Genomic DNA, 12,423 nt, shown 5'->3' on the forward strand with positions numbered 1-12,423 from the left:
GCATAACCGATCAGGATCAGCATCGGAGAAACAGAACAATCGACATTTCGGGCACAAGACCTTCGTTTAAAAAATTCCATTCATCAGGAAGGAAGGGCTTATGGCCACAAAATCGATTCTCCTGGTCTTCTGATGCTGTCTGACCGGTTATGCTTTTCCAGCAACACACACGTCGACTCCAATCTCCAGCGTCTACAGTGATCACTTTCTTGCAAGTTGATTTTCGTTTCAAAAACAGATGTGAAGTGATTGTTCCATTTCTTTTTGCTACAGTTGAGCAGATCACGCGGCCTCAAGCAAAACATAATTTATTTTAAAACTACAGCTAAAACACGAAAAAATAATGCAAATGTAAATTAGAATAACCTAACTAATAGAAAATCCAGCAGACTCGATGGATGAACTTAGCCAAGGATCTTTACCAATTCTCGCAATATTAATATACACTTTGATAAAAGATGAGTTCAGACACAATTCCTTACAAGTAGTCGAAACACAGGGAGAACATTTAGCCAAAAATCATCTGCTGTAGCATGGAACCTTCTTTCAGTGCATTGCAGCAGCTTCTCTGCCAGAACTCAAACAAAATGGACAAAAATGTGAACTGGGAGAACTCGCAACTCTTCTGCCATTAAAGATTTGCATCTCTTGGCACCTCTGCCTTTACGAACTCTCTTGAGAAAAAAAGAAAGGGAAAATTAACTTTGTTAAAGGTACAGCAGCATCACACCTCAATCATGCAATGCACAATTTAAAAATGTTTTGATATCGACTCGTTATTCCTTATTTTTCTGGGGAATGTGGAACTGCCCGGTTCACCTCATCAAATCAGATTAAATGTCATTAAATTCTTTCGCAGGTGTAGAATAAGTTACAAACGGAACATAAGCAATAGAACCTCAGCAGGACGTTTCACCTTCTCTCCTGTTTATCATTTAAGTAGAATCACGGCCGAACATTTGCAACATTCTACCGTCAAAGTAAATTCAGAAAACCAGCCTTCGTTTTGTTTATTATTCACAACGTGTGGAGTCCACCACCATATTTTTTTAATATCTGCAACAGAAGAAGAGGGTTCTAAGCTCACTTTTTTCGATCACAACTGTCATTCCTATGGATGAGCACCAACGAGATTGCTTGGAAGTGTTTATCAGTAGTTTGAGTGAAGGATTGGTGATGCAGTTCCATCTCAGAAGAAAAGTGTCGAGGAATTTGCGAGTGCTGGTGTTTCCATGGGTGTACTGTCATTGACATTCTAAATGCTAACGTTTCAGAAAGTGATGTCAGAAGATATTAATTAGTTATGTTTGAGCAAAGAAACATGGAAGCTGGATGCTGGATGCTGCAATAGTCCACAGTCGAGTCGAGCATGCTCAGCCATTCATTATGACCGTGCCTGATCTTGCATATCAACGCCATAATTCAACATTCGTTCCAAACATCTTGATGAAATTCGTCGTGTTTTTCTTCAGAAAATGCATATATGGGTTACGTTTTTAAAGATACCAGTGACAGAATATGATAGCCTGATGTGTTTGAAAAGTTCAGAGTGACTGAAAATATCTGAACTCTTCACTGAAATGGCAGACCGCATATTCTGAAATTCGAAGCACTGTTCTAGATTCTCCAATAATGGGGAACTTTCTTCCTGGATCTAGTCGGTCGATACATGCCTTGGTTTTTATACTTTGCTTTCAGAACGTTTTCATTCTTCTCACCTCCGTCCTGGACAAAGCTGTACACATACAATGTCACCTGATTGAATCTGCACTGGAGCATACTTATTTAATTTAAAACGTGTACACTTGCTGCATATGCATATTATAAAACGTCAACCAGATTATCAAACTATTTAAAGTCCACAATGTCAAAGAGTTTGCATGGAAAGACTTTGCACCAGAGTTCACGAGCGGCGGTGACATCAACTCACATGAGGCACTCTAATTTCCATTTTAAAAGAACAAAAAAAAACAATAAGAAGTAAACGGGAAAGCGATCTAGAAATATGAAAGAAGATTTCATAAACTTTATTTTTGACATGTAACCAAGGAAAGGAAAGTTTAGTGTAGACATTGGACCATTTGAAAATGACACGAGAAGAGTAGTGTAATGAACAAGAAACGGTGAAGGACTTGAATCAATACTTTTCATCAGCCTTCATGGTGGAAAGTTAGCATACCAGAAAGTATCGATAGTCAGGGGACAGTGATAAGTGCAGTGAACATCACTGAGATGAAGGTGGTCGGGAAACAGAAAGTTCGGAACGTAGATCAATCACATGGACCGAAGTGATCCAATCCAAGGTTCTGATAGACATCGCTGTCGAGATATTCGAGATACTATTGTTGACCTTTTGACAAACAATGAGTTCGGGAGGTACCAGTGGCCAAGTAAATGACTAGCGTCACATCCCTGTTCAGGAAGGAAGTGAGGCAGAGGATGGAAAATTGTTGTTCGGTTAGCCTGGCGTCGTCCCCTATAAGATTATAAAGTTAATTGTGAAAGGTGAGATTGCAGATTACTTGGAAATGTGTCGTAAAATAGTGTTTGAGAGAGAATAGCTTTTTCAAGGGAAGTTCATGCCTGATAGATCTGTTGGAAAACTTTGACGTCATAGCAACCAAATTAGACAAAGGAGAGCCAGTGTTCACAAACTTTTCATGACAAAATGGACCACACAGAAGTATGTCAAATTTAAAGCAAAATCCAATGGTACAAGGAACTGGATTGGCTGAATGGCAGAAGGCAGAGACTGGTCAAAATGGATCTCATTTCAGAATGGCTATCAGTGCGCAGTGGAATTCCACAGTGTCAGTGTCAGAACTCCAACTTTGCAAATTGCATCTTGATGATCTGAGCAGAGCACCAACAGTGTTGCTGCTCAGTTTGCAAATTGCACATTCATGCTTGGAATGTCAGGGAAATTTGGGGAAGCGGGGAGGCTGAAGTACACTTGGACAGGCTAGGATGATAGGTAAAGAATTAATGGATGTAAAACACTGTAGGAAAACATGGACTTTATCTAGAAAGAATAAATGTTCGGACGATTTCGTCAACTGGGACAGGCTTTGGAAACGTGAAGTGTAAATGGACTTAAGAGTTCTACTTCACGATTGTCTTATGATAACATTCAAGTTCAGTTCTGTGTTACGGAGGCAAACACTATTTTGACATTCATTTCTCAAAAGGCTAAGTTTCAAGAACAGGAATGCACTGCTCAGATTGTATAAATCTTTGAGCACACTATATTTGGAAACATATGAGCAGTTTTGCTCTCTATAATTTGGGAAGGATATGCTGTCTTTGTTTGGTGGGTGGATTCAGAAGACAATTACAATATTGATCCCGGGAATGAAATGTTTGTCATGTGAGGAGTGGTTGGGTTTGTGCATCTAGGAATTTAGCGGGATGAAGGGAAAGCTCATTGAAATTTACAGAATTCTGAGAAGTCTGAAGAGGGTGGATTTGAAGAAAACATTTTCGCTCTTAGGAGGAACAGTGACCCATTGGCAGAGTCTCGGCGTGAAGGGAAGAAACTTAAGAAATGACTGAACGACATTTACCATTTGCTTCTGGTCAGTGAACATGTGGAACACATTTCCATAGTTGGCTGCACAGGCTAAGTGTGCCTAAGTTACAGACGTAAATGCGACGAATTAGTTTGGGGATCAAACATTAAATGGACAAAGCAGGAGGACCAGGTTGTGAAACATATCAGGAAGATCTAATGGTGGAGCAGACTGAGTGGACCAAATGAACTAATTCGCATCATGTATCTTATGGTCCAAAACTCGACTTCTGAGCTGTACTCGTTCAAAACATTATCATGTGTTTGCCTCAGCATTGGTTCCTGGATTTCATAATTGCCTCTTCGCCCCCCTCACTATACGATGCTGTGGTGATCTCATTTTGTTATCTTTGAATAATAATCTTGCTTTACCAAATTGTTTCCAACCGTTTAACTGTAAATCTACACAATAAGGTAACGTCAGCAATCAAATAAATGCACGACTTAATCTAACGTTTTAACTGCCAAAAACATGAGGAACCTGGCTGAAATAATGAGAAGAGATTGTATTCGAAATACTACCCATCGTCGTTATCTGCTATCAGCCACTTCGGTGGGCATACTCAGCGTGATTATGGGGAAAGAGAGCCACTGAAATGAATATAATAGAACCCTTCCCTTGTCAATGCTTCAAATGTAAAACAATGTTTTTTTCTCTTTGTTCATTGATCTAAAATTGAGAGCATGATGCAGTTTAATTGCTCCCCGAGACTTTCAGATAAAATAAATGAAGGTAACGTTGAATCTTTTACAAAATTAAACAGCTCAGCTTCGAAAAGTGTGTTACTTTCGAACGGTCATGCATGGGCCATTGAAAGGGCTCTTCTATGCCATTACCTATCCCATTGTTGCCGTTGTTGGAATCCCAGGTAAGAAATGAATTGCAAAGAAAGTACTTAGTTATTTGGAAATCTTTACAAAAGTTCTTTTTTTACCTTGCCCATTTTTCTAAGGTTCACCCCCCTGTAAATATAAGCGATATAAACCAGGAACATATAGAGAGTATTGCCATTTTGTTTATTGCACGTTTTGCACCATTAAGGAGAGTTCCAGTGCATTATTTGAACTTATATCATCGAGCAACGCAAGATTATATTCAATGATTTATATAACACATTTCTGTTAATAGATTGTGCAAATATGAATTAATGAATAGCATTGCCTGAACAGTAACCTGTTGTATTATTCAGAATTAAATTTAACTTTACACCAAAATAGATTCCAGAAATTTAATGACATATGTGCTTGCAGTTTAGTCAGGTGGTAAAGTGCATTTTCCTGCACTGATCTTAATACATCCACGCTGATAAAGAAGATCAGCCATGAAGTTGTTGAAAGGTACGGTGGAATGGCTGAATCTATTACCGTATAAATTTCTGCAGGTTACACATTGTGTTGGATATAATGAAATCAACAGTTGTGTGCAGGGATTGAAATACAAGTCTGCAATCCTGTCTCATTGAGTACTGAAAATGTGTTGCTGGAGAAGCGCAGCAGGTCAGGCAGCACCCAGGGAACAGGAAAATCGACGTTTCGGGCATAAGCCCTTCTTCAGGAATGAGGAAAGTTTGTCCAGCAGGCTAAGATAAAAGGTAGGGAGGAGGAACTTGGGGGAGGGGATAGGTGGAAAGAGGTCAAGGTGAGGGTGATAGGTCATACTGGGGTGGGGGCGGAGAGGTCAGGAAGAAGATTGCAGGTTAGGAAGGCGGTGCTGAATTCGATGGATTTGACTGAGACATGGTGGGGGGAGGGGAAATGAGTAAACTGGTGAAATCCGAGTTCATCCCTTGTGGTTGGAGGGTTCCTAGGCGGAAGATGAGGCGCTCTTCCTCCAACCGTCGTGTTGTTGTGGTCTGGCAATGGAGGAGTCCAAAGACCTGCATATCCTGGGAGTTGAAGTTTTGAGCCACAGGGTGGTTGGGTTGGTTGGTCCGGGTGTCCCAGAGGTGTTCTCTGAAATGCTCCGCAAGTAGGCGGCCTGTCTCCCCAATATAGAGGAGGCCACCTCGGGTGCAGAGGATGCAATAGATGATGTGTGTGGAGGTGCAGGTGAATTTGTGGCGGATATGGAAGTTATCTCATTGAGTAGTTAATTACGTAAGCTGCAACGGATCAACTACCTTGAATAGTGTAACTAATTAATATTTGATACTTTTTGCAGAGGTGAATTAAAATAAAATGGAATTTGTTTCATTAAGGATTTTGGCTTTTCGTTTGCATTTGGCATTCATCTTGCAAAGTTGTGTTAGTTATTCATCAGTAAGCGAGTTGACGGATTTCTTTCACCTCTTGCTCATACATCTGAAACATGGAGTTGCTTTAGTTTGCACATACTGCAATATGAATGTTGTGGTATACAAAGGAAGTTTCGTAAACAGGTTTTACACAAAGAGAAACTGGAGAAGAATAAGAAGAATAATAAGAACTGGAGAAGAATAATAAGACTTGAAAGGGTCCAGAAAATATTTACAAGGATGTTGTCAGGGTTGGAGGATTTTAGCTCTCGGGAGAGACTGACGGGTTTGGGGCTGTTTTCGCCCGGACGTCAGAGTCTGTGGGGTGACCTTATACAAGTTTGCAATATTATGAGAGACATGGATAGGATAAATAGACAAAATCTTTTGTCTGTGTTCGGGGAGTCCTGAAGCAGATGGCATAGGTTTAGGGTGAGAGGGGAACGTTATAACAGACACCTAAGGGGCAACTTGTTTCACACAGAGGACGGTACATGTATGGAATGAGCTGTCAGAGGAAGTGGTGGAGGCTGGGACAATAGGAACACTTAAAAGGCATTTGGATGGGCAGATGAATAGGAAGGGTTTGGAGGGATATGAGCCGGGTGCCGGAAGGTTTTATGAGATTGGGTTGGGATATCTAGTCGGCATGGATGGGTTGGACCGAAGGGTCTGTTTCCATGCTTTGCATCTCTATGACTTTATGACTTTAAGTTTGGATATGAGGAGTGCTACACAGAAGGAGGGAGAAAGTGCGCTTTGAAGAAGGAATTCAATTTCGATAATTGAGGCATTAACGTCACATCTGGAATGTTAAATACCATAATTATACAAGAGGGTTTAATTGGAGAAAAAATGACATCTCAGATAATAATGGGAAACTGAACGGTCACAAGTAGCAAAACGAAAGTGAACAATGAAATTATTTACTGAAGAGAATAAATTGCCACCTGTGGTGTTAATTTGTAAGTTAGCAGAGGCCTAATACCCAATGCTTGAGATGTCAGTTGTGGATACTTCTGACTATTCTACTCACAGTTACCTATGAACGTTGGTTAGCCCGCGTCTGAAGGTGCCACTGTCGTAGATCAGAAGGGTTTCAGTGTCAGATAGGGCGAGGTAGTATATGTTCCTTGCGGTCCACCAGTTGACATCTAGGTAATGCCATTCTTTATACTTGGTATTTCAACAAACTATTTAACTTTTTTGTCCAGCACAGCCAATTTGGTAGCAATTCTGTTCCGAGGGCGGTGTGGACTCTCCAGGTGCATCAATTACTATTTGATGGCCATAGCGATAACAGATTTCTTTGTTATTGTCACCGGATGCATACTTAACCGAATCAGCCGCATTTACTTTAGCTACAGTGTTCTGTCTACCACCCCCATATGCAGACTGACTACAATTCTGTCCCGCTGCAGCCGGGATGGCTCCGTCTGGCTAACTGCAGCCTTCACCATCGACCGTTTTGTGTTCATTTTCTTGCAAAGCCTGAAGATCAGATGCTGCACCGAGAAAAGCGCGTCACTCATCATAGGAATGATCTGCGTCCTATGTTGTGTTAAAAATTTCCCTTTGTACATCATCTACAGACCCTTCTACATCCTGGATGGGGTCGCCTGGTTCTGTGGTATAAAGTCTATATTTTATACGTTACCAATCTGGCAGGCCTACGACTGGATGGATCACATCTTAACTCCCTTTCTCCCATTTATCCTCATCCTGCTACTCAATGTCCTGACCGTAAAACACATCATCACAGCCAGCAAATCCCGTAGGAAACTTGTCAGTGCTGAAAATGGCATTGATCCAAAGATGGAAAACCGTAAAAGATCCATCGTCCTGCTCTTTGCCATTTTCCTCAGCTTCCTGCTGTTGTGGGCCACCGAAGTTGGACATTTCCTGTACTTGCGTATTAAAGGTGATGCATACTTCAACAACGAGAATTTCAAAGACTTAACCTACGTCCTGCAAGAGACAACGAACTTGTTTCAATTACTCAATTCCTGCAAGAATGTATTCATCTATGCGGTATCCCAGAACAAGTTCCGTAAGGAGTCCAAGAAGGTGTTGCTGTGTCCTTTTGCTGTGCTCATGAAATGCTGTGAAAAATAAAATTTTCATAAAGCAAGGTGTTTGCCCTCAATTTATTTACCGCAGCATGTCCCACTCTCAATCTAATTCAGCAAGTGACGGATTGTAGTTACAACAACTAAGAAATATATGGCACAAAATTCTATGACCACACATTTGCACTGAAGCAATGTTAATGTATTATTGATGATTTTTTTCAGATATGATTACAGTCTAATTCTAATTTGTGGGACAGAATGTAAATATCCTACTGTCACTGACGCAAATCAGAACAGAAAGTGTTCGCTCAGTCGCTCTGGGTTTTAAACTGCCCCGAATTCAAGACCACTCAGAGCAGTTTTCTGACGATAGGTTTTAACTACTTTTCTACAGTCCTACTGTGAACATATCTCCTGCCACGTTTATTTGTTTCACATGGCCAAAATGCTTAAATCTGAAAATGTGTTGCTGGAAAAGCGCAACAGGTCAGGCAGCATCCAAGGAACAGGAGAATCGACGTTTCTAGCACAAGCCTTTCTTCATTCCTGAAGAAGGGCTTGAGCCCGAAACGTCGATTCTCCTGTTCCCTGGATGCTGCCTGACCTGCTGCGCTTTTCCAGCAACACATTTTCAGCTCTGATCTCCAGCATCTGCAGATCTCACTTTCTCCTCAAAATGCTTAAATGCCTATCGAAATTGTGCAGTCAGCATTCGTTAATTGAAATTCCGTCCTTCCTTCCTTCCTGCTTTCATTCCTTCCATTCTTGCATCTTCTTCCCTTTCTTCATCTCTTCCGATTTTCCTTTCTTCCAAATAATAAACTCCTGCTCAGTATTCTTGCTGTTGTCAAATATTTACGTGTATGGATAAGACAAAACACGAAGGTTTACCAGCGCACCTCAATCCTCCTGACTGCATTTATTCACTTTGCAGTTTTTAACTGAGTTCTCGTTCAGTTCGACAAAGCTAAGTCACAAGAAATGCCTGCAAACTGCACCCAGATTTTCTCAACGTTCATTTATTTACATTGAGGAAACTCGGGTTTTGAAGAAGAATCATACTGGACTCAAAACCTTGCTGTTGTTTGTCTCTCTGCAGATGCTGAGTTTCTCCATCATTCATTGTATGAATAGCTTATTTCATTCAACACCTCCAATTGCACCTCTCTGAAAGCAGCCCTGCAGAATGAGTTGTACGGAAGTCCTTGTTTCCACGTTGCGTAACATTATGACATCCTGTTCTGTCAACTCTCGCACCCAATCATCATAAATAACCCAAAAGATCAATAGTTAACACACTTTGCTCCAATGAAAACAATTCTGGCCTGGAGACTCTCTCCAACAAACTACATTTTCTCATATCTGGACGAAGTCCAACGCAGAGATTTCCAAAGATAATTTGCGAAAATATTGCGAAAATATGGAAATATGTTAAGGAAAAACAAAAGGAACATCCAGTCACCAACTTTTTAAATACTTAGAAACTTTTTTTGAAGGGAATTCAGAGGAGATAGAGGGCCAACTGACCAAATTGGCAGAGACATTCAAAGGAACATCTTTCACAGCCTGAGCCATTGCATCCACTGTTTGGGTAGTCATGAAGTGTTATGATGCATTGAAACTACATTCATTCCATCACCTCAGACATTCAAACTTCATCTCGGCTCTGAAACAATGAGGAAATTTAGGAACAGAACGATAACTTTGAAAAGTTCGAAGTAAGACAGCTCTGATTGTAGGAGAGTTGCTTTCTGTTGACAAAAATGAGTCTTCAGAGCGGCAATATGCATCTTGAACCCACTGACAGCCTGCTTTCAGAGTTCATGGAAATGGTGGAATTATCTATATTTCTCATGCGATTGATCAGTATATTCTGCTACTAACCAAGAGGAAAATCTTTCAGTATCCAGTCGTCAAGACCAAGGATTTAAGATGGTGACTCGTCTGTGTAAGTCCTGACCCATCGTCAATAACCCACTCCACCTCACTTAAGTTCACATGATGTGTCTTTATGGACAGGATTTTATGGCGATGTGTTCCACAGATTCACTGTCCTCTTGATCACAGTTGTAAAGAGTTGTCCATTCATTGTGACATTTTGCCCTTACATTCCAGGCTGTACAACTGATGAAACTGTCTTCGCCTAGTTCACTCCATCCAGACTTCTCAGCATTCCACAAACAAAAATCAAGCTTCTTTGAGTACAGACCCAGAACCCTCAACCATCCCTTACATGAAAGCACTTTCATTCCCGAGCTCATTCTTCGAAATTACTTTGAACATTCTCCAAGGCCAGCTCATCTTTCCTTAGTTGCAGAGTTCAAAATTGTTTACAAAAATGTGAAATATATTATAACCAGAGCCTTATACAGTCTCAGCGATATGTCACATCTTATCTAAGTAGGCCCTCACTAAACGAATGTTTGCTTTAGATTTGCATTCCGAACTGACAACTAACCGACATGTTAACCATAGGAAAATCCAGATTAAACAATGCTAAATCCCTTTTGAACTTCAGATTACTGAAGTCGTTGTCAATTTGGAATAGTATGTGCCTCTATACTTCCGACCAAAGTACTGAACTGGGCTTTCCATATTTTATTCCACCCGTCAAGGTTTTTATTTTCTTTCATGACAGTCATTTTTCAGACTGCTCGCTTCACTAATGTTACCCGTTCCTACATCTTTCGGTTGAGTTATCAGCAAATTGAGCATAAATCATATCTGTTCCTCCGTACAGTTCCTTACTGTTTAATGGATACCTGCAAAACTCGAGTAATCACCTTTTGACTTCCAGAAAAGGAAAAATTTATCTGTCAGTCAACAAATGCTTGAGTTATACCAAAAGCAGCAGCTGATGGGAAAGCTCAGCAGGTCTTTGCAGCATATGTGAAGACAAATCAGAGTTAACGTTTCGAGTCCAGTGACCGTTCCTCAGGACGGTGAACCTTCCTCCTTTATCTTTGACAGTTCCATGCTCCGCGTATCTTTCACTCGTATCTGTTTTCAGCTGATACCACCCGAGGACAACTACTGATACAGCCTTCTGGCAATACAAAAAAAGTCATCGGCAGAAGTTGGCACTGCAGATGTTGGAGATTAGTGTCAAGATTAGAGTGGTGCTGGAAAAGCACAGCGGGCCAGGCAGAATCGGAGGAGCAGGAAAATTGACGCTTTGAGCAAAAACCCTTCGAGTAAAAGCATCATGCTAATCTTGACAAATATTGTCATTGCTTGTTCAAGTAAATGCAACAGGTTTCGCAGACATACTTTTCCTGGAAGTCGTACTGATTCTAAAATCTTAGCAACAACAGAACTTGGGCTAACTGGCCTTGACTTCCCCGTCTTCTGCTTCCCATCCTACATAAACAAGAATATTGCATTAGCCAATTTAAGTCTTAGGACTCCATTCCTTATTCCAGTGATTTCTTGTGCACGACCAAAAGTGCTTTTGCAATTTATACAGATATCCTCTTAGAGGCTTTTGCCTAATCCATTTGGTTCGAATATTGTATCAATATTCAGACCTTACAGCTTGCCCAGTACATTTATCGTAGTCATAGTCACGTCACACAGCTCTGCCCTTTGACATGTTTGAAGTTCTGGTAAACTGCTGCTAATGCTGATCACCATGGAGACTGTTGCAATATACAATTTCTCTGTTATCCATTATTGCTTCCCCGGCATTATCTCTCAGTGGTACATTGTCCGCTCGTTTCTCTCCCAACGTTTAAACGTACATAAGAAAAACACTTGCAATATTCTTAAATATAACTGGATAGCTTATCATTTCATCTTCTCTTGCATATTGTTTCCTTAGTTGTCCTCGGGTGTTTAAAGGCTTGCCAAACATCTGGCTTCAACACATTGTGTAAGTTTTCATTTATGTTTATGGTTCCCTGAAGTTTTTGACAATCATCTTTGCCTCGTTCTCCCTTGAGTATGCTTCGTGTTCCTTGACAAATTTACACTTCTTGAATTGCCCGATGAAACTCTGCGATTCCAGGTCTGTTGTTTTCACTGCTCGGCTACCCTTGCAATCAATTCTGGATAGCTCCTCCTTCACTTTTCATTCTGTTACATTTGATTCAAAATTCCTCCTCTCAAGTTGTCGAGTGAAATCCTAATATAATATTTCCCTGCCGCCAAAGGTCCATTCACTTCGCGCTGCCGGATCAAGGCTACCTCATTTCACTTTGCTTAGTTAGGCCACATTCGGGGTACTGCGTCCATATCTGGTCGCCACATTGCAAGAAGGATGTGTGGGCTTTGGAGATGGTGCAGAAGATGTTTACCAGGATGTCGCCTGGAGAAGAGGGTATCATCTATTAGGAAAGACTAAAGAAAACGTAGATAGTTTTCTCTGGAGTATGGAGGTTGTGCAGAGTCTTGATAAACGCCAAAACCATTATGCGATGCAAAGATTGACTTGACTGCCAGAAACGTTTTTCCCCCAGAATTGATATGTCTAAACCTAAGAGGCATGCATGTAAGGTCAGAGTGGTGAACTCGCAAGAGATCTGAGGAACACCTTTTATCTTGTACAGGC

At 40.9% G+C, this 12,423-nt stretch overlaps 1 protein-coding gene across 1 annotated transcript; it reads left to right on the forward strand.

Annotated features, from left to right (window-relative positions):
• Positions 1–4,367: 4,367 nt before the first annotated feature.
• Positions 4,368–7,917, forward strand: LOC148148072 (G protein-coupled receptor daf-37-like). Its single transcript, XM_087994009.1, has 2 exons — positions 4,368–4,437; positions 7,022–7,917. Exons 1-2 carry the CDS (start codon positions 4,368–4,370, stop codon positions 7,915–7,917), a joined length of 966 nt encoding a protein of 321 aa, XP_087850135.1.
• Positions 7,918–12,423: the final 4,506 nt, after the last annotated feature.

Source organism: Chiloscyllium plagiosum, unplaced genomic scaffold, assembly GCF_037043375.1.
Source record: "Chiloscyllium plagiosum isolate Xiang-an unplaced genomic scaffold, Cpla_swu_hap1 HiC_scaffold_14, whole genome shotgun sequence".
NCBI lineage: Eukaryota > Metazoa > Chordata > Chondrichthyes > Orectolobiformes > Hemiscylliidae > Chiloscyllium > Chiloscyllium plagiosum.

Coding starts and splice junctions, on each gene's coding strand:
- LOC148148072 (XM_087994009.1), top strand. CDS start 4,368: ATGCATGGGCCATTGAAAGGGCTCTTCTATGCCATTACCTATCCCATT. Junction 4,438..7,021: donor TGCCGTTGTTGGAATCCCAG/GTAAGAAATGAA, acceptor TGTCCAGCACAG/CCAATTTGGTAGCAATTCTG.